The sequence below is a fragment of the Tauraco erythrolophus genome, chromosome 11 (assembly GCF_009769465.1).
Source record: "Tauraco erythrolophus isolate bTauEry1 chromosome 11, bTauEry1.pri, whole genome shotgun sequence".
NCBI lineage: Eukaryota > Metazoa > Chordata > Aves > Musophagiformes > Musophagidae > Tauraco > Tauraco erythrolophus.
Window position 1 is genome coordinate 18962262 of NC_141475.1, and position 22431 is coordinate 18984692.

A 22431-nucleotide genomic window follows, 5' to 3' on the forward strand; every position below is an offset into this window, starting at 1 on the left:
GGTAAGGTCCTGTGTTGTCCTAATGTACCTCTTTTCACAAGAGTTTTTCATTTAAGCCACCTTATTTATGAAAGGTAAGGAAAAAGATCAGAAGCACAAAAGTACCCGCTTTCACTGTTGGCCCTCTCCTAGGTGAGGCCGGGTGGTAATTTTCTTGCTAATGACACATCAGAATTGGGACTTTACGAGAGGAAGAACCAGCTCCAGAACTGTGCCCTGGGACACCCTGAGGTGGACACCTAGAAGGAGCGAAGCTGGTGCTGCTGGCCTGACATGCAGGAGGCTGACGCCAGTAGAATGAGCAGCTGGAGGCACAGGGTGCTGAAGAGTCTGAAGAACCAGAACTCGGTGTGATGGAAGCTGCAGGACAGAGGAGTGTCACTGTGCGCTAATCACACCCTTCCCAGTCTCTGTCCCTTACAGGTGACTTTGCAGCCTCATGCCTTGGCTGCATGTCTCTTGACTGAGACAAACCATGTTCTCAAAGTCTCTCTCTGGGGCTCCACGCCCCCAGTGCTTGGGGAAAGTACTCTGGATTTATAGTTGCTTTACTCAGGCAATGCAGGGAAATAAGGTGAATTATCTGCTGCCTAAAAGGGACCTGGATTGCAGAATCACAAGGGGAAGAGATGGGGTGAGTCAAGAGATAATGCCAACATTAAAAGATAAAATGGATTAACATGTCCCTGCACTCAGAAAGCTGCGTGGGTGGAGCAGGAGGTTGCAACAGCAGTTTAAAAGGGGATGAGACAGCTGGTCATCCTCGTATTTTTCTCTTAAAAAAAAAGAAATCCATCCCAAAAGCTGAGCTTAGCGCACACTTTCCTCCAAAGTCCACGTCAGTCAGCCAGGCTTGCTGTTCGCAGTCAGGAGGTGTCAGGACAGCCTGACTAACAGACCCTCCTGGCTGACCTACGAGGGGCTGAGAGCTGATTTTTACTCACAGGATCCAGCAAGAGGTTGCAAAAACGATCCACAGGAAATAGCTCACAATCATATATTTCCGTTTCTATTTCAGCCTGAGAGTTCAGCTTTAACGACTCTTAAGACAAATGAGGCCACACACTGCTTGCCCAAGACAACTCTTCCGGCATGTCTGCGGAGTGACACGAACCGTGGTGGAGGGCCTGTTTAGGATATGATTAAAGAGGTAATTCTCCCTCCCTGTGCAGATGAGATCTAAGTGTGGCTTAAGTAAATTACTGAATGGCTTGTTATAGCCCTGGCTGAGTTCCCTTGCTGCACAGGGCCTAGTTTTTTACATCCAATTTGCTGTGAAGCCCAGAGTGTCACAACAGCATCCCACCACCTGCATCTCTAAGCTTGTCTGACACCCCTTCTCTGGAAGATGAGACCCTGGGGACCTGCTGCAGATGGCTCTGAGGCACAGGCTAAGCCCCATCAGTTTTCCTAATAGTTTCTGATGTTCGTTCCCTGAAAGCTCCCTGCTCCTGATGATGTCAGTCCACAGCTTGATCTTCAGGGACCAGCTGACTGAAAGCCAGAAGCACTTGGCTCTTGGCTGAAGGATTTTTAATAGAAGCACACTTTATTCACAGTGCAGCACAGATGAGCATACAGACCTTGGGAAGTTTAACAACCCCAAAAGCCCTCTTGCTCCCTGCCATGCTTTTACACCCTTGAGAGTCCTTTGGCTCCTGATGTGTCTCCTGGACAGAACAGCAGGACTGTTTTAATTAAACAGCTTCTGGGACGCGTTGAGGCGGGGGGCTCCGGGGGCTGCTGTGCCATGGCGCGGCGGGAGCTGCCGCCAGCACGGCCAGCCCGCTGCTCGCTGCTCCGGGGGGCCCGGCCGGCCTCACCCCGCCGCCAACGAGCCCGCGCCGGCCGTGGCGGCCCGGTTGCCGGGGGATGGGGCCCGGCGGCCGCCCGGGGGCGGAACGTTCCGCGCGCGGCCGCGCGTTCCGGGGGAAGGAGCCGCGCGCGGGACACCGGCGCCGCCATCATGGCGGCCTGAGGCGCGGTGGGGTCGGCGCTGGGAGCCGCAGGGCGGGAGGCCAGGCGGAGAGGCTGCGAGTGGAGAGGTAACGCCGGGGGAGGGGGGAGGCGCCCACTCGCCCCTCCGCGCACCGACCCTTTCCCTTCCCCGCTCCGCCGCCGCGTCTCGGCGTTGCCGGGCGTGCGGATCGCCGAGCCCCTGAGAAGCGAGCGGGGACCGGGGCGGCGGTGAGGGGCGAGAGAGCTCCGCGACGGGACCCCGGGTAGCTCACCCCCTGCGGCGGGGCTCGGCCCGCACGGTGAGGCGCGACTCGCGGTCCGGCGGGGCCCGGGGGCCGTCCCGGGGGTCTGTGGGGCGGGAGGGCCGGGGGCCCCGCTGCCTCCGCGCCCTGCAGCCCGCCTCCCTCCTGCGGGGGCTGCGTGCAGCGAAACCCCCTCGGGCACCTCGGAAAGGCCGCGGCAAGGCGTGCCTGGGGGAGAAGCCCGGCCGATCCCTGCCTGTGGGTTATCGCAGCCTTTGGGCGAGCTCCGTTAACGTGCCTTCCGTTGGCGTTTCAGTCAGTTCTCAGCGGGGTAAGTCGGTTGCGGAACCAGGAGCGAGGTGGTCTCGGTGACACGGTGGTGCAGGCACGTTGCAATAACAACATGGTTGTCTGAATGTAAACGTAGAAAGTGTCAAAGAATTGGTTTTGGTTTCGGTTTCCTGGTAGGGCATGGATAAAGCCCATCAGTCTTTTGTAACCTCGTGCACCAGTGTGTGTTTTGATTACCTGTGAGGGAGGGCAGTAGCTTGGGAACTGTGAAATCTGGATTTCATTCCCAGCTCGGTCGCTTCACGTGCTCTCCTGAGAAAATCGTCTGCCCTCTGTGTCTGTTTCCTTATCTGTGAGCAGGGAGAGTAGGACTGCCGAACCCACAGGTGCATTGGGAAGCCACATTGAGTATCATTGCATTGCAGGGATTTCTCAGGCAAAACGGAGGTATGATTCCGTCAGGCTGCACGTGTGCCTCTGATGAAAAGAATCTCAAAGAGACCTTACATGAAGAACCGAGAAGTCATTGTGTGGAGAGTGCAGAAGGTTGCCTGTTCAGGTTGAGACCGTTTTTACCTGCAAGTGTAATGCAATGGAGTAAAGCGTGTTTTCAGAAGTTGACTAATATCAGAAGCTGTCTGCATTGCCTTCACAAGTCTTAATTTGGTTAGGCATGGCAAACACCTGTGCGACTGTACCAGCCCCATGAGAGCAGATGTGGTCTTAGCGGTCAAGCAGAATGAGATGGGTTCTCTGGTGTCTGGTTTTCTTTGCCAGAGTAAAGGTTATGCTGTACTAGAGAATTATCTGATACAAACAGAACACAAAAACTCCCTTATCTGCTAAGTTCTTTGTTTGGTGTCTGAATAATATGCTTCCGATGTTTTTTCTTAGTTGTTTGTAAACAAATAACTTATTTGTTGAACTTGTTAATAAATAGTGTTTTACATTTCAAAAGCAACGTGTTGTGCTGGGAGACGACATGCCCATCAGAAATGTCAGGCAACAGATGAAGACAAAGACCTCTCTTCACGGAGACTTAAATGGAGCCTTTGTAGAAAGGTTATTTTTATCACTTAAGCTTTCCAGTTAACCCAAAATACTTTAACTGTACAATGTAGACTGGTAAGCTACTTACAGGCCTCTGTTCTTTTTGCCTTTTAGGCTCAGAAAGCAATAGGAATTACGTGCACAGGCCTTATCTGTAGCTGATGTGAAGGAAAAAAGTGCAATGGTGCAGGCCTTCAAGGTGGATAAATTCTTCACAGAGAATTAAGTGAGTTTTGGGAAGGAGGAAGTTTTAGCTGGCCTCTAGCAGACATAATAATAAACATCTTTGCAGTTAACATTATTCAGCAGCATCAGTAGAAGAAGAAGTCTGAAAACAGCTTGGAATCTAAACTCCTTTCCTGCTAGCAAGTGTGGATCCTTTTAGAGAACTGACCAGACAGCCTGCAGAAGTTTTGCTCAGATATTGTCTGAGTTAGTTTTGCTCCCTAGATAAATCAGCATCAGTGCCTGCAGAGTTCCCCGCCTGCCTTCTGAATGCCGAAGAAAAACCTGGCTCGGCTGACACTGAAGTGTTGCTATGCTGAGCGTGCCTTCTGATCCACTGCCAGACAGAATTCAGCAGGGGAGAAAGGGTGTATTAATATTGTGTTCTTTTATTGACAGATTGAAAACCTAGAATGGCAGGAGAACAGAAACCATCCTGCAATCTTCTAGAGCAGTTTATTTTACTAGCCAAAGGTACAAGTGGCTCAGCTCTGACTGCTCTTATAAATCAAGTGCTGGAGGCTCCTGGGGTTTATGTCTTCGGAGAGCTATTGGAATTAACAAATGTGCAAGAGGTAAGAGATGAGTTTCTATCCTAATGCCCCTTCTGCGATCCTCAGAAGTTTCCACAGACAGCCTTTGAGTGAAATCTCTGTGCCAGGAAAGGCCTGGTGCAACTTATCTTGGTTCTGAGATGTTTGCATATGAGAGATTGACGTTGCTTTTGCCGGTATATATTAGATGTTAAAAAGAACCTCTTTAAAGCTTTGCTACCTTGATGCAATTGCTAATATAGCAAAAGCCTGGCGGCAGCACAGTAACAATTTTAAGAAGGCACCTAGCCAGCCAACAAGGAAAAAATCCCTTTCTACTCCTTCATTGTCCTGGAAAGCATAACTTCAACGCTCTCCAAAAGTCTTCGTGAACAGATGTCTAGTGTATGAGGCCTGGGTGGTAACCAAATCCAAACCATTTCAAACCAAGGTGGAAAGTAAGTTCTAGAGCTTTTATTGAGAATGGCTCGCCAGCACCCCTCTTTTGCTACAATGAGGGAATCTAGGTTGGGTATCTCCACAGCTGGGGCACTGTGGCCTACAGCAAGCTTGGCTTTCCAGACGGGCTAGTAGATAGGCTGAAAATGCCTCTGTGGTATTCAGTATCAAATCGCGAGTACGTTTTTTTCCTGGCTGTGTCAGCAGCAAATGGTGTTAAAAACACTCTGTAAAAATTACGACTTGGTGTTGCAGTTAATCCAGTGTAATGTTTGCATTTGAGACGAGCACTGTTACTTTCAAATGATATCAACTTAAAGTGTTCTAGCTTGCTTTGCTTTAAAGTTTCTGTGGCTCTGCAGGTAAGCTGCCTTAGCTTTCCCAGTAACAGCAAGGATGCCTGCTTGCTTGTCAGATGAGAAGAGCTGGCCCTGTAGGATGTCAGCTGAAATTAAGAGTCACCTTTTTCTTTTACCTCCTAAGGTGCCGCACAAAGCAGTTGACAGTCCAAACTGCGGTTAAGTTCTGGTGCGTAGAAATGGCTGGATCATCTTGACTCTGAAACTGCTGAAATTTGCTGCTGCTCGTGAGGCCTTAGGAAGGGTCCAGCTCTATAAGATCTGGACATAATTGCTTTTCTGGGTACTGCTTGTAGATTTAAAACATGCTTTGAAGAAGTTGCCCACCAGTGTTGTATTGGCCATTACCGTGTTACTTGAAATTTCTTTTTGTTTTCTTCCCATCCAGCTTGCTGAAGGATCTAATGCTGCTTATTTCCAGTTGCTGAACCTGTTTGCGTACGGAACGTACCCAGACTATGTAGGTAAGAGACTGTTCACAGTGTGTGAGACTGGGTTGCCCTTCAGAACTGTAAGAGGCAGTTCTTTGCTCTCTGTGGTACCCGCTGCCATGTGGCAGGGTGAAAGTGTCCAAGAACAGAATTTGCTTGGGAGGAGAATTGTTCATAGAGGGTCTCTGGGTCACGTGTGCTTTTTCATTGCTAAAATGCGAAGGAAGGGCTAGAGACTGTGGTGTTTTACTGGTTTGGATTGGACTGCAGTGCTGGATTGAATGGTGCTGTAGCAGTATTTATCGACATTCACAGGCTGCTTACCTCTGCGGGGTGCAATTTCAGACATCCGTTTTGAAATTTAGATGACACTGCTTATGGAAGCTGCAGAAAACTTAGACAAAATTGTTCTGCATTATTTATAAAAACCTATATGGTTTATGGGATAACTTTTTATTCTGTGATGACGTTGCTGAAACAAAATGAAGCATTTCTTAGCAAGAATACAACTCAAAATAATGACTTTTACACAGCTTCAGAAGGACTGTGTGTGAATCATCTTAATATCTGTCGGGATATGCTTTTATCTCTGATGCTTATGCTTCCATTCTGCTACAATTTAATACTTCATTTGTGGGTAGCAGCCTAATCCAGACCGTTACCAAGTGTGACAAATAATTCTGTCATAGTGCTGGCTATCACTGCGGTGGATGAGCTATCTAGTTGCTGCAAGGAAAAGTGGCATCCAGAAGTGCAAGGACTTGAAATTCCAGTGGCTGTGGAGCAACAAGAGCCTCATGAATTCTGTGACTGATTAGAGGATGTGTTTGCTGTCCATGGGTCTTGTGTCCCAGCATGTGACAATGCAGTTCTTCCTTCCTTTTCTAGTGAAGAAAGAGAAGGGGGGAAAAGTAGTTATAATGTAGAGTATCGAATGAGGTGGGATGGATGGGAGAACTTGAGTGGCTCTGAAACACAAATTTCCATTAAAGCAGATATTTTAAAGAGTTTATTTGCTTTGGAAAGCTGCCAGTTTCCTTTTGTGTTTTTAAATATTCATGAGGCACATGAATATAATACTTACATGGCCTCACTGTCACTGTATCTAGATTAATAATTTCTCCTCTTTTCCTCAGCCTCGTACTTTACACTTTCAACCCTAAATTCTGCAACTGTTCAGAGAAATAAAACCAACTGTATTTACAACCAGATCAGCAAAGGGGGAAGATTTTATTCTGTTAGCTCGTAAATGAAATAAAAATGACTCGGTGGTAGAAACAAAGTGTTGACCAGCTGTTTTGGCAGGACATCACTTGTGTAGATGTAAATTACGTTCTAATTCCAAAACCAGAATTACTAAAGAAGCAGAGAAGAATGGAATTACCAACTTGATTTTTAACTTTTCAGTCTCTCCCTGGGTGTGCCAGTCTGTCACCAGTGGCAGCTCTCTCTACTCACCGGCACCTACAGTAGCTGGAGGAGTTCAGCCTTTCAGAGTTTAATGTAGTGTAACTAGCCTGAAGTCTTGCAGCCTGGATTATATAATTCTTGAAGGAAAGTCCTGAATCTTGTATTTTTAACATTAACAGCAAACAAAGATAAGCTGCCTGAATTAACAGTGACTCAGAAGAACAAACTGAAACACTTGACGATTGTAAGCCTGGCTTCCAGAATGAAGGTAAAGTACACTCTGTATGACAGCAGTCTGCCTTTTGTTTGTTTTTTAAAATGGCATCAGTCAACTCCAATGGCATTGGAGTTGTATTGGACTGCATGAGTACTTGCAAAAAATCCTGTAACTAAGAAAGTACCTGTGATGTAGAGCGTTCTCTTCATGGTGTGTTTGGAACATTAACTTAGTGGACTTCTATGGATGAGATGTGGAGGGTGTCCAAACTGCCATGCAAATTGGCCAGTAAGGGCTGGAAAACTTTGTATGGCTTCTTTCACTGCTGGAGATGGAGAACCATTCTTAAAAACGCTGACTTGTTGTTCTGGAGAAAACTAATCAACTCTCTTAATTTATTCTACAATCCCATTACCTCTTTCCCTCTAGAATGTGCTTTGTCAAAGCTTCAGGAATTATCAAAGTCGTGTCAGAATATACGTAGCCTGGTAGCAGGCGTTTGTTCTGCCACAGTGCTTCACTGCTGTACTTGCAGGCTAAAGGGTAGGATCCAGTAAACATTCGGGTCTTGACCTTGTGAGACTTAGCTGTTCGTTTTGGCTCTGGGACTGTTAACTTATTCTTGGACTTGCTGTTTTTAGTGCATTCCCTATTCTGTGTTGCTGAAGGACCTGGATATGAGGAATCTGAGGGAGCTGGAAGATCTGATTATAGAAGCGGTTTATACAGATATTATCCAAGGGAAGTTGGATCAACGAAACCAGGTGTTAGAGGTGGATTTTTGTATCGGCAGAGACATTCAGAAGAAGGACATCAGTAACATTGTCAAAACACTCCAGGAATGGTGAGGCTGTCTCTCTACCTTGCTTGTTCCTTGTATGTAGCTTGTCCTGTCTTGTTCTTATTCCTGTAAGTTTCAAGTGCTGGCTCAGTCTCACCATGTTCCATCAATAGAGCCTTGTGCTGTAAGTAGGCACTTGGAGGAGCAGTCTATTGGACAGATTTTCCAAGATGCCATCCAGGATTCTGTTTGTGTCATGCATCAAGTCAAGCTATACAAGGTCTTGAGATTCTGCCCTCACTGTGGATTTTACATGGCAGAACCCTAGAGAGGAATCAAAGACAGGCCAAACTGGGCTCATGGTCTTACGGTGGGAACTACTCCCATTTCTGCCGTTACACTTGATAACGGAGACAGAACTGTCCATTACTTACCAGACCTTTTCACTGTGGTGAGAACTGCATGGGTAAATTGTAGAGAATCACAGTTGTTTGGAGGGGATGTCTCTTCAAGTTTGATGTTTCAGATGCCTTTGTTTGCCTTCTCTTTGTTCCTGCAAATGCAGGCTGCATGCGAGCGTATTGGGACTGTGGTACTGTCTTTTTGTAGCTGTTCCAGGAAGCTGCTTCTCATCTTTTTGTAGGATTCCCTTTCCACCTAAAGAAATTCTCCTGTAGACTGTGGAGCCTGTAGCAGGTTCTGAGCTGACTGGGAATTGCTTCCTAGTCGCTATGGTAATAGGTGCTTGAAAAGTAATTAAACTGCTGGGCAAATATGCTGTCCTGAGGTGGGGGCAGTTTTTTTGATTCTCTACTCCAATTCCCTCAATCCCATCTCAGCGGGAGGGCTCTGGCAACTTCCAGGACCTTAGAGCATTGTTTGGAAGGTAACAATGAACCCACTGCCAGTTCTCTTTCTGTCCTCTCCAGTTGCAGGTTCTGTGTTGGAGAAGCACTCTTGTCTTCTGAACACTTAACAAGCAGAGGGATTATCTCAATCTGATTTTTTTGTTGTTTAATTTTAAATTTTTATTTACTTTTGAAAAACGCATTTCACTCCTGTTTAAGCAGCAATTCTGACTAAAAAGGAAGTTGAAAGTGCATTGAACCCACACTTACTTTTTTTTATGGGCAAGTAAGAGTAACGGGCTGTCTAAAGAATGCTGTGAAATATGTGGAGTAAACAGCGAAGCTTTTTATTGCCAGCTCTTTGGAACTCTGGTCTTTAAGCAGGAATTATAAATTTCATTAATCTCCTAAACTTTTAGGCGAGCACTACTTTTCAGATTGCCTAATTGAGCTGCTCCACAGAGAACTCGTAAGCGCTGTTTGACATGGTTTGTATCTTGCAGGTGCGATGGTTGTGAAGCGGTTCTTTTAGGAATTGAGCAGCAAGTACTTCGAGCCAACCAGTACAAAGAGAACCATCACCGAACTCAGCAGCAGGTAGAGATGGAGGTGGGTACGGAGTCGCTTCAGACCACTCTATGCTTTTTGATAAATGTTTGTGTACTGAAGAAAACACCTGTTAACACCTGGTTAATGGTCATGGTCTCTCTGAAGTAGGCTAACAATCATGCAAATCAGATGTGCTGGTTTAGGGTAGGAAGAAAACACATCTGCTTCTGTGTGCTAGTAACACCACAAGCATTAAATTTGCCCACTCTGAGCAGGTTGGAACTTTTCTTTATAAATTTTTATAAATTTAGGCTAGGTGGCTGCACTAGCTATGGTTTCCTCAATTGAATTGTTAGAAGTGTGCTTTTTAACACAGAATTTTGTTGCGATTGTGTTCCTTTTGTGCAAGGCAGGCAGGAAGGAAAAAACAATTCGCTTTGTTTCAAACCTGAAAGTGTAATTAACAAAAATATCTCGATTCTTGTTGCTTTTGCAAAAAGTGCCCTCAGCAGCTTCCTTCGGGGTCTTTCTCTTGGGATCACGCTGAACACCCGACAGGGCTCAGACATGCTCTCTAGAGCAGCGTGACCTGGGAGCGCTCCTGCCTCTGCTGTGCGTGCGGGTAGGCAGTAGATGGCAGCACGGGCGCGCGATTCCGGCCCCTGCTGATGTGTATTTACTCGTGAGAACAAATCTTGGCTGATGCAGCTGTAAAGGTGAAAATGGTCCTCCCGAGACACTTGCTCAGGGTTTATTTCTTGCAGAGTGTAGCATCCCTGCAGGTTTATGTTCGCTTTCTGAAGCAGCATATGCTTGGCGGCTTGGTTGGCATCCACAGCGCGTTTGGTTTGCCAGATGCCTTTGGCCTGGAGTTGGCACATCTGACTCCCAAACTTGTTTTGGCCTGTAGGTTTGTTTTAAGGCTTGCTCGTTGTATTTCTGGTGAGCCCTCCAGGGTTCCAGAGGACACAGTATGGTGCCTGGTGCTGTATCTCTCCTTTTCAGCCAGAGTAGCAGAAGCGCTACTGCTGCCTCCCATGAAACCAATTTCTGTTCCTGCTTCTAGCAAATATCTGTGGCTCAGACGGCCAGCTAGGCCAAATGGCATTTCTGCTTTTCAAGTGCTGTCCAAAGTGTAAGTTTGTTTCTTTCACAGCTTCCTTTGTCCTTTCTGCTTCTGGCCAACAGAATAGCAGGATGGCTGCCTTCTGCACCAAGGCAGTAGTAGGTCGCTCCAGCCAGCCAGAAAGGTGGTACAATATTGTGCTGTTGTCTCTTAGCGAAAAAAAAAAGTAGTCTCAAGTTATTCCATATTGAACCCAGACTGGAAATATTAACAGCTCTGGCTGTAAGTGAGGATGAAACATTACCTTTAATAAACTCAAGTGCAGAGCATGTTTCTGATGGGAGAGTTTATTTTATCTCCACTCTGTACTCCAGGGGTTTTTCAGTATGTTTATGAACAAAGTTTCTGCTGCAAGGGGAGGAAGAAGCAGGTGCTGATTCACTGTCTCTTCTTGGCCAGGTCACAAACATAAAGAAAACATTAAAAGCTACAGCCTCGTCGTCGGCACAGGAGATGGAACAGCAGCTGGTAGAGCGAGAGTGCCCTCCACACACAGAACAAAGGCAGCCCACAAAGAAGATGTCCAAAGTCAAAGGGCTGGTCTCTAGCCGTCACTAGAACATACCATCCAAATGTCATTCAGCTAGGAATGACAACAGGAGGAGCAAAAAAGAGCCTGCGTCTCCTTTTTCAGTGGGTTCTGGGCCAGTTCCCTTCCAGACTGGCAAATAAAAGCCCTGTTTGAATACAGCTCCCAGTTAGCAGCACCTGGCTAAGTTATGCTTTGCAGCCCCTATTAATTTTCAGGCTGTCCCTGTCCTGGTCCTGTAAAGAGAGACTTCTAAAGAGAGGGACTAACAAAAAGGGGCAGGGAAAAAAAAAAAAAGAATCTGTGGATAGTTTTGCTCCTTCCCAGCCAGTCTCATTGCTGCTTAACCATAAGGAAGCTGCTGTACTAAATCAGATCTTGGGAGAACTTCTGTAGCAAATGTCTGAATCCCAGGGCTGAAGTGTGGCTACCAAAGCCAGGCTGGGAGCGAGGAAGCCCTCAACACAGATCTTTTCATTCCCAAAGGGAGCGCAGAAAGGTTTCTAGGCCAGGAGCTACTGTACATTGAAGTCTTCAGCCTTTCCACTACCCCTGTCTATTTTAAACTGGGGTGAAATTCACACTACCTCGCTCTGTGAAGATGAGATCCAGTGCTGGGCTGTTTACTTAACTGTCTGTTTACTGCTTTTATTAAGCCCTTTAATCTCTCACAGATTTAAAGCACTGTTCCACATCTCTGAGGCATCAGTACAATAAGGAGGAAACAGACTGCTCTTCCAAACCTTCCTTCTCACAGGTGGCTAGGGGCATGCTAGAAACTGTTCCTTCTGAATGTGATACGACCTCCCAGAGCTTCTTATGAGTTGTTTCCCCCATTGATACCTTCAAAGGGTAATGCATTCGCTCTTCCTTGGATGCTAGTGACTGAGGTCGGCATGGGAGAAGAGCCCGTTTGGCATTGTGGCGGGCTAGTGGCCCAGGACCCACTGGCAGGGGTCGCAGCAGTATCCCCTTGCTGAAGCAATGGACTTGATTAGTCTTTCTGAATTTTGAACACGTTCAGGTTGTATTTTCCTCCCTTTTTTTGTACATTGTTGTGATTCTGAAGCATTTCAGCCTTTGTTTTTTGTTTTTTATTTGTTACAGACTAACTTCAGGTGATTTGCACCTAGTTTGGCAAGGTGTGGGTTTTTTTTTAAGGGGGAGGATGGGGTTGGCATTGAAACAGCAATTCACAGAAAAGCACATTTTAGAAAAAAAATTAAAAATGCTGATTTAATGTCAGAGTCTGGAGTCTTGGCTTTGAGGCTGCTTTTGGCTCATAGTCCAACAGCACTTCTTCACTTACGCATTTACTTGATTCTTGATGTTATGTTATCAGGAGGTCTGACTAATCTCCCTGATGCATCCGGGAGGCAGGGAAGTGCTCTTCCCGTTTTGTCAGTAGCTCTTCTTTGTCCAAATTTGTGCAGAAAGGACCTGTGGCAAAACCAGAAGCTGAGCCCGATATCCTGAGCTTAAACACCTTTGATACCCGATTGTGGAAGGTTTGCAGTTGTACTCTGTCTTAGGCCAGTTGATTTCTTCGTCTGGGTCTAATGGAGTACTGCTTTGTAGTGTGGCCCTTGCATTTCACTTCACTCCATGTTGTACAGAGAAGGGCTTTCCGTGAACAGGCAGGGGAGCTGTTCAAACAGAGGACCCTGACAACGCTCCAGTCCTGCAGCCAGCTGTCACCTGCACTTACTTGTGCAACGCATGTGCCTTCCTCTTACTGCTACCAGAATTCTTTGCCATCTGTGTGTTTTCAGTCTGCAGTCACAAGACTTGCTGTACACTTGTGAAAGTAAATTCCTCTCCTTTTCTTCTCCTGCAGTGCAGGCACACCAGCTTTTACTCTTGAGACGTGGATCTAAATACCTCCCATCCAGCTGCCTCTGTGTCAAGCCTCTTGGTTCTGATTCTTTGCCAGCTTGCTTTCCTCGTAGAAGTGCTAGCCAAAAAATTCCCAGTGAAGGGTGTTGAGTAAGCCCAGAGCACGAAGCCTTCCTTGTATCTCAAGGGAACTTTCTCAAACAGTGGCAGTACTAGTTTCTGTACTAGCTTCTCCCAGTGTTTAGCTGACAGCTTCTCAGGAGGTGCAGGTGGACTTTGTGTACCCAAGTATAATAGATCTATGTGATGGAGGTGGACTGAGTCTGTTTCTGGCTTCCTGTGTGGGCAGCTGCAGTGTACTGGTCATCCAGTCAAACGCTAGGTTTGACTAGGAGAGTTTCTCTTGTCCCCACCAGCTGTTTTCTTTCGTTCTCATTTTTAATATCAGTCCTGCAAAAAGGCAGGAGGAATACAAATGCCTTTGGAAATTGTTTTAGCTCCTCGGCAAGCCACAGTCTGCTGGGGAAATAGATGTGAATTTGGCATCTTTGGTGTTTATTCCCTGCCAGTTACAGGAGTCACTTTAGTTTGCTGAAGCTTCTTTAGTGTGTTGGAGGTTTTTGAGTTTGTTCTTAACGTTCTTGGTGTTCTCAAAGCCTGGCTGGGGGTGAAGATCTTATTTATGCTTCAGTACACGTTGCCTTTGATCAGAAAAGCAGCAAAGGAGAAAATAGAGCTTTGAATAAAGAGCTGTCCCATGCTTGATGGCGAGAGAGGATGGAGAAGGGAGTGGGGTATTGGAGGGAGCTGAGCTGTTTGCGTGTTTGGCTTTCCTGGTGTGCCAGTGATGCGCTTGGTGCCGCAAAAGGAGGGGGATGTCTCTGCAATGAGCCCAGTCTGAGATGAGTCATTAACAAATGACATGCACAGAGTACCTGGGGGAGGCAAACAGCTCTGCAGCAGCTGGTTAATGAATCTGGCTTGAAGGAAAGAGTTAGAAGCTATTCCAGGAATGAAGCAGAAGGCGTAGTTGTTAACAGGGAAGGATGCAGGAGGTGCCATGCTGTTTGAGAAGGACAACGGATAAAGACTGCATTGGCTCCCTGTGACTGCAGGGAGGACAGCAGCTCGGAGCAGAGTTGAATGAATTAGAGGCTGGTGGGAGCTGAATTGTGGATAGTTTTGAGTGGGGAGTGCCTGGGGAGCTTAATTGTGCTGTGGGGACAAGAGGGAGATGGAAGCAGAGGTGGATTTGATGCAAACTCTTGTGTATTGCAAGTGCCTGCTGGAGGCAGCTAACGCAGCTTGTCTGAGTGCTGCTGGGCACCGCTCCCTGATGTGGGGAGAGCGTCCTGCCCTACTTTGTTTTATGGCAGCAATGGGCTGCTCCAGCTGCAGCTCACGTCAAGATTGCAGCAGGACAGAGTTTGAGCTATTGAACTTCTGTTTGCCTCCTCCACCCGGAGGGAGACAAAGTAGATGGAGCTGCCTTCCCTCTGCTCTTCAGAGCTTTATTGTCTAGCTTCATGTTCTGCAGCTCCACTTGTACTAGTGCTTGTTTAATATGGAATTGAGCACTGAGCTGGAAAATGGAAGAGAGGATCTCAGCTGATTGCGGTGCTGGTACACTGCCCTAGCCCTAAAGCTGTGTCTCACGCTAACAAATGTCCCTGGCATTCCTGCTGTGACTCAGTTGATACCAGCTAACATCAGGCAATTCTGGAACATGATAAAGCAATACTGATGTCAGTCCTTTTACAGAAAAAGGGTTTTGGCTCGAAATCTATTGTTCTTTTACTTCTCTCCTCACCTCCTTAGGTAAGTTGAGTGCTAGCTTAGTCTTCTGTTGAGAGCAGGAGGGAAAATCAGCGATGCCGGCAGACCCTTCTGTGTTCAGATTTGAGACCCATCCTGCAATCAGTCTTGTACAGACTTGTGAATCCCGTGGGTGCGTGTGGAGCTGCACGCAGGCTTGCAGGTCTGTCTCTGTGGATGGCGTACAGGAGCAGGACCTGCAGAGCTGCTCTCCAGAGCAAAGCTGGGGAAAGCGAAGTTTTTCTTCCCATAGGAGAGAGTGGTGGTAAGAGATGGCTGTTCTCCCACAGCTTTCTGTTCCTGGAAGAATGGTTAGTTTGGTGTTCTTTTTGCTTTTAGTGTTCTGCGTATCCTTTGAGAGGAAAATGCATTGGTCCACATGTGTAAAAAGGAAGTCGGGCTTATTAATTTCAGGGAAGGCAGAAGTGAGAGTGCCATGAACTTTGATAGCTGTATTAGAACGTAACAAATCACATGGGTAAATCAGACTTTTCCTAAACTTTCAGTTCTGTACAGGTTTGTATGAGGGCATCTAAGCTGTTTAGGGAGGCCTCTGATGTTGAAAACCCAGTAAAGCCCACCTCCTGCTGGGGTCAAACAGTCAAAGCTTATGCATTCCCAGACCCCTTGGTGCTGCTGTTTGTTACTTCAGTATCTGAACCTGTTGCAAACTTTGCAATGGAGAGAAACAGTGTTGTTTTTTATTGTTCTGAATCATGGAGAAATGGAGAAATTAAAAATGTCTGCCCCACAAATACATAGACCCAGCTAGCCAGATCTCTGGCACCTACTCCCGTACTGTTGTTTTTTCCCTTGCTATGTCCTCGAACCTAATGCAAGGGAACCAGAAAGAGAAACTGTCTAGTGTATTTTGAGAGAGTGTAACCCAGGGGCATCAAGAAAGGTAAATTTAAGTTTAGAGCGATCTCAGTTCCTACTTGTAACCCTGACAGTCCGATTGAATTTCTCCGCAGAGTTTTTAGAAATATGTCATTGTTTCACTCTGCTCTGTGGCAAAGGCCAGTGTCTCTCAGGGACCGCTGACATTTTGCTGATATTTCATCAAGTTTGGCCCTACCACAGAGCTACCAGGGGTAATACTGTAAGGAGAGTGTGTGTTTACCCCGTGGCCTGATTTGCTGCACCCTGCTTCTTAGTGACACTGTGGTGGTACCCCCATCTCTGGTTAGTGAACCAGGCAAAGGATCAGGCAGAGCAGCGCTTTGCTCCCTGTCTCCAAATACACAGGCACGCACGCTTCTTTTTCCCACAGTGTGTAGACTTCATGAGATGCCCTGGTGTATTTGCAAATTACCCAAGTGTGGTAGCTGTGACCATGGCTTTTTCTTGTCAAGAAGAGAAGGTATCCCTGCTCTAGTGAATGAACATGAACGCTAGAAAGTCAAGGTAGTATTGGGATGCCATAAGGTCATCTAACAGTCCTGAAATGTGCATTTCCCCACAGAGCACAAAAGAATTTGTGCCAGTAGTCCTCACTTGGTGTAATTTTAGTAGAAGGTAAGACACCTTTCCACAGCTCTAGGTCTTCTACAGAAGCTTGTGAGTCTTAGTATCATTAAGGCATTTTTCAAGTGCTCGTGCAGACATGATACCTCTGTGTTTCCAGAAGAGCTGATTGTGCTGGGTGAAGCTTTGCTCCATCAGAGTGGCATTTTTGTGAGTGTTTTGAGTTTCTCTGACCACAGGGTCATATTTTTCTGAGTACAAAGTTTGGAAGTAGTGTTGTCTAGCCCTCCAGGCTCTTCCTGAAGGTGCTGTTAATCTCACCAGCCCCCTGATGTTTCAGTTTGTCTCATGATCAGCTCAATCCTAAGGCTGCCTTGTGTTGATGTAATAAGTTAACGTCTTGGTGTTTCATTGTCGCCTTCGCAGCTGTTAGAGAGCACCAGTTCCTACAGGATCACCTGCCAGCTGTGATGCTATTCCTTTTACATCACGACTGTGAGATGACACCTCTCCTTGCTGGCAGACAAGCCAGGTGGGTAGGCCGTGCTCCTCAGAGCTGTTCTGCATCTAGGGAGGCGCAGGCTGTTGCCTGGTTTAACGTAATGGAAATCAAGGACAAGGACAGTGTTACAAATAAGGGGCAAAGCACAGAGCTGTGTCCTGTTCCAGCTCTGCCACAGCTGCAGAAAGCAACCTTGGGCAAATCAGCTCCTCTGCAGCTGCGTTTCCCAGGACAGCCGCTCTCTTGCGTCCTGACTCCATGACAGAGGTTTGTAAAGTGCTTTGTGGTCTCCTGGCTGGGCAGAGGTTCATGGCTGATGGAATTGAAGAGACGTGTACGGGAGGGGGAAGCTTAAAGATTTTTAAGCTTTCCTAGAAGTCATCTTCCTCCCAGTTACCATACTGTTCTTTTCCCCTGATGCAAATAAGGTGATCCACTGTGGGAATATGAGCCTGGAGTATCATGGGTAATATGCCCGGTTAATTATAGAGGGGGCAGGAAAAATAGCTTGTGCCGTTTTCAACAATATCAAAGGCATGCTACCTAATGATTTTCCTATTAGCTCTTTTCCCAGTCTGCCAGAGTCACTGCAGAAGTGTCATTTACAAAGGCAGTTTGCAACTCATTACCCTGGATTTTCACTGTAGTTCTGCTCCAGAGCGTGTGGGCTTTTGCTGTGTGCCCCAACCTAATGAATTGCCTGATTCGGTTAGTGCTGCCATCCCTTCTGACAAGGTTACTTGCTGACTGACAGGAAGGGGCCTGAATTCAATTCCCTTCGTGTTTTCGACTCGCGTTTATGTCAAGCGCAGGCTCCCTCTGGAAGCTGCCCTGTGATCCCTTCCCTTTGTTTTTCTGCATTCTGAGGGAAGCAGCCCATGCTTGGAGAAGTCCTAGAGCAAGTGGCAGAGGTGTGTGTGCTGCTGCCCCCGGCAGTCTGCTCAATGCCTCCAGTCTCCTTCCGGCTGGAAAATTCTACTGCTCTCCAGCTCTGGGGCTCTGGGCTTTTCTTTCTCTTCATTGGTTTGGGATTTGCTGTCACGTGAGCTAGGCTTTGTAACCCTTCAGCAATAAATACCTTGGAAAAGCTGCATTAACGGTACCAGGGAAAAAACATGCAATGTGGGCTGGAGGAACAGGACTGATTTCCCACACTTTAGAGGGCAACTGTGTCCCTGTTACGGGAGCTCCAAGGTCTGCTCCAGCCTGTTGGGGCTTTGCAAGGCACTTGTACAACAGCTCTGGAGAAAACTCTTGTCCTTTTTCACTAAAAAGCACTCTGCTTTTCCAGGCTGGGAGCCTATGGCTCATCACATGCTAGGAATAGCTCCTGGAGAGGGGAAATTGAGGCCGTTCCTATGTCGTGCCACAAGCACTCCCACTTGGAAGCTGAATGTGGTTACTGCCCGTTTCATCTGGTAGAGCAGGGTCCCGTGGGTACTAGTTTGACCTAAGTGTGGACAGAGGAGCTTGGAACTCCTGCCACCTTCGCTTCCAGGTGTGTGTATCCACCTCTGCTAAATGCCATTCTCTGAGTCCACTGTTGAGATGTCAGATGCCAGATGCCACGCTCCTCCCCAAGGCTCCAGCGTGCATCCAGGACAGATCTCACTGTTCAGTTACGCTGTCTCCGGACTGGGATGTGGCATGGGAGTTTTCCAGTGCCAGCCCTGGATGTCGTGAGGATTTGACCTCGCTGGCCCACAAGGGAGACAGTGACACGAGATCAGTTTGTTTCTGCTGCACGTGAGGCCTCCTCCCCTCTTAATTAGATTCCTGTGGCCTCTCTCTTTCCTGCTGGCCTCGTTTCCTACTGAGCCACTGTCAGAGAGACCCAATTGTGGCCTTATCAGGTGCTTGCTGTGCTCTAATGAGCCGTTTCTGTTTCCCATTGTGGCCTGTCTGAGAACTGAGGAAGGTGCTTGTCAGTGCTCTGAAAACTGACCTCTACTGCAACACCACTCTCTGCCCATTGACCCACCAGTCTGGCTGTGCCACGTGGGTGCTCAGGTTGAGTGGATCTGAAAGTTTTCCCAAGTGCTCTTTCACCCCCCGAATGCTGCCTTCTCTCTTGTGCATCAGCTCACACCCCTCCGTGGGCACGATGTTCCTGTCCTGCAGGTGGGGAACCGGCCTGCTGAGGGACAGGGTGACTTATCCCTGGTCAGAGCAGAAGCAGCAGTGCAAGGAGCCAAGCTGTCATCCTCTCCCTCTTGCTCTGATCGCTCTCCTCCTGCCAAATTAGCGTCCTTTTGTGGTGCAGCTTTGTCCTTTTCCTTGGGCTTGCTCTCTTCCAGGAAGCCCAGTGGATGGAAGGAACCCATGCTGTGGGGCTGCACTTTTCCCCTTGGACTGTGCTGCAGAGGAGAAACAGGAATCCAGAACTGTACATAACCCTGGACTGAGATGTCTGAGATCTCCAACCTGAACTTGGGTTATGCCTCACATAAGTTGTCAAATTTTGAGGACTGAATTTCTGAGACCAAGTTTCCTCTGCTCTGTTGAGGAGAAGTCCTCTGTCACCAGGCAGATGGTTTCATTCCAGCTCCGGCTTTGCAGCAAAGAGCCAAAGCTGGAAGGAGAGTTGGCCCACCTTGGTCCCAGCCTGTCACTCTGTTGTGGTCACTGCTCTGGCTTCATGCTCAAGGACCAGGACCCTGAGGAGGATCTGTAGTACTATCTCTTCACACTGCTGTGCAAGGTCTGGACAGTAAGTGAGTCCTTATTGTCCGTCAGGTTTGCTGGGTGACAGTGGCCAGTCCCTTCTGATGGACATCTCTTTAGGAGCTCCTGGCACAGCCCCTCCTTCCCTCTAAAGATGTGTGGAGCCAGTAGGGTGACCTTCATGGGTATTGTATTTCCCTTACAGAGCCCTGACAGTGGGTTGTCGTTACCTACGGACATCTCTGGAGGGTTCTAGCTGACCCTGAGGCAGGGAACCAAGCTGCCAGCTGCCCGTCCTGCCTCCCTCCCTCTCTGCCCAGCCTCCTAGAGTCTTGATTTTGTTCCCATAGGCAACATCTTACGTGGTCCATCAGCTGCTGCTTCCCGTCCATCTGAACTCTGTGGGCACCGTGAGGTGGGTACCTGCCTCTGACGGAGGCTTTGCTCGTGCGAGGCTGGAAGTGTCACGTGCTCGTTCCTAAACTGATGATTGAGCTGTCGGGTGTCTGGATGAATCCTCTTGTTCTGTAAACCTAATGTTCTCTAATAGTTGGGGAGAGTCTGGCTGGAGGTTTCTATGGTTTCCTGGTGGTTGCTAAGGAAAAGGATCTCTTTGCCTCTAGGTCCTGGCGACTTTCTTTTTGCCCTGTCCTAGGCGCCAGAGCCCAGCAGAACATAATGCTCGTTGTTTCCCAGCCCACTACAATGGTCGGGACGTAATTTGTGACTCCTGTCACGGCTGGGCTGGGCGCCTGCCGCTCTTTTTTCCAAGGCCTCTTTGAAGAACGAGACCAAAGAGCCTTCACGCAGGGGTTTGCGTGTTTGCTGTGCTCCCCGCCCCCTCGCTTGCTGTTTCCTTTAGAGCTCCGAGTCATTTCAACGATTTATTTCATGCACTTTACATAGCAAGAAGCTGTAGCAACAGCTGTGTCCGTGAATCCTTACCAGGCAGCCCTCAGTATGTTTTGGTCTATGTATTGTCCCAGGCACAGTTAAATAAATCTCCGCTGGAGGAAGGGACTTTACAGCTTAGCGGCGAAGGTTTGGTGAATGGGAATATCAACAAGACACTTAGCGAGCTGCTGGATCCTAGAATAACAGCGCCTCTGGCATAAAGCTGTCTTCCCACTAGCGCAGCTGGGGGCCAGATCCAGCGTGGTCTCTCTGTTGCCATCGGCAGGGACTGCATCTCCGTGTGGCGCCCAGTGATAAAGCTATAGTTACGGGATGATATTTGGACCCAAACCTGCAGACTGGAAGAGGTTAGAACATGCCTAGGCCAAACGCCGCTCTATCCTGCTGCTATCTATCCATCCGGATCTAGGCTGTTGAACATGATGGGCTTATTTCCACGGGTGTCGTTCAGGATCTGGGCGATGGATGAGCTGCCCGGGGCCGCGTGCTCTCGCAGGGAGTTCAGCTGGGTTCCGCAGAGGCTTGCAGCTGTGCTCAGCGCCAGGCAGGGGTCGGTCCATCAGAGTGTCGCAGGATTGGGTGCAAGTTTACTTTTGCATACGGGATCAAAGCTTAAAATATCAGCTGACCTTTCTCTGGCTCCTGACTTTTCTAAAACATGTGAACAATTTCTTCTTTAACTCTTAAAATCGATCAGTCTGACACTTAAATTGTATGTGAATTTGATAAATAAAGACAGGTTACAAAATGCCACATGGAATGATTTTTTTTTTTTTAAAGTGTTTCAACTACTTAGGACAAAAAACGTTACAATGCTTGACTTTTCATTTAGTTACATAAATAATTTTTTTATAAATATCTCTTTATAAACAATATATAAATAGCTTTACAACATAAATACATTTATGCATGACATGAATTTACAAACAGCAACGTTATACAGCTGGCTTCATCAGTCTCTTGGAAAAGCACTGTCCCTTCTCTTGGTGAGTGTTTGTATATATAATATATATAAGATAGAGAGCACTTTTTAAAAAAATAACAAAACCAAAACAGCTGGTGCCATGACTCCTCGTACCAAAAAGAAAAACACAGCCACATCTTTTGTCTGTTCCAGGGGGGTCTCTGCTCTTCTAGGCGTTGCCTGGAGGATGCCCCTGCCTGGCCATGGTAGGAGAAAATGGACTACGGATTCAAAGCCCTGCAAGGAACGAGAACAAAGTGCCTGTTAGTACTTGCCATACAACACCCCTTACCCATCCCAAGCTGAAACCCCTGTGAGAACAATCCTGGCCTGGGAGATGCTGAAGTCAACAGAAACCCTCTCTGAGCTTTTTGCTCGTGCTAAAGCAAGGAAGAAGCTCACTCTTTGCTTTCTGGCTATTTGGTATTTAGGGGGGAGGCTGAGGGCAGTGAGCTGCTCCTCCTGGTTCTGGGTCCAGCAGAAATCTTTTTTCGTGATGAGAATTTAACGAGTGAGGATGGGTGCGAGTTGGCTGCGCAGCATGCGTGAGCTTCTCAGCGCCCTGAGCTGGGCAATTCCTTGGGGATACTGAGGAGCTGTTACCCGAGGGAGCAGAGGAGCAGCACCCATCCCTGCAGGCCAAGGCATGTCTCCGTGCCATGGGAAGCAGTGAGAGGCCTGGGCTGCAGTGGGCAAGCACTTCCCAACTGTGAGTTCATCTGCGTGTGACCTGCTGGCAGGGACCAGGCTGGGGGGTGTCTCACTCCATCCCAGCACCCTCAGAGAGAGCTGGCACGGGAGGAGCTGCCATGCTTCTCCCAAACTGGTCACTGCGAGGAGGTGACACTTCTGCCCATCGGTCCCTAAGCACAGTGGCCGTGGAGTGCTGTGGGAAAAACTTTACCCAGCTTCCCATAACTTGCTCAGATGCAGAGCCTGGGTTGGCTGTCACCACAACTAGGAGACACCTGGGGAACTCGTGTATTGTTTTCTCTGGAATTAAATTACTTGGAGCATGGCTGAGACAGGTGCCTTGCTAATCCTCCCACCACGGGCACGTAGGGGGTACCCTGCCCTCCTGAGACATGTCCGTGAGCCACCTGTGTCTGTCAAGCAAAGGGGGCTCAGAGCAACTGGGAACTGGACCGGCTCCCGGGAGCCTGCGGGTCCGTTCACGCAGAAAGGGGAATGTCGCCTGAGCTGCTGCGGGAGCGACGGCCGGAAGGCAGGGTCGTCGGAAGAGGTGGGAGTGCAATTAA

At 47.9% G+C, this 22431-nt stretch overlaps 1 protein-coding gene across 5 annotated transcripts; it reads left to right on the top strand.

Annotated features, from left to right (window-relative positions):
* Positions 1 to 1979: 1979 nt before the first annotated feature.
* On the top strand, positions 1980 to 20961 carry COPS7B (COP9 signalosome subunit 7B). Of its 5 annotated transcripts, XM_086617987.1 has the most exons (8): positions 1980 to 2045; positions 4167 to 4342; positions 5507 to 5582; positions 7139 to 7227; positions 7818 to 8020; positions 9309 to 9414; positions 19644 to 19708; positions 20280 to 20961. In XM_086617987.1, the coding sequence occupies exons 2-8, from the start codon at positions 4181 to 4183 to the stop codon at positions 20287 to 20289; spliced, it is 711 nt and encodes a 236-aa protein (XP_086474113.1). In that variant the 5' UTR covers positions 1980 to 2045; positions 4167 to 4180; the 3' UTR covers positions 20290 to 20961. The 5 variants fall into 5 exon arrangements, with proteins under 5 accessions (XP_086474113.1, XP_086474112.1, XP_086474108.1 ...); XM_086617986.1 differs by having other exon boundaries at positions 19644 to 20961; XM_086617982.1 differs by lacking the exons at positions 19644 to 19708; positions 20280 to 20961 and adding an exon at positions 10880 to 12249.
* The last annotated feature ends 1470 nt before the right edge of the window (positions 20962 to 22431 follow it).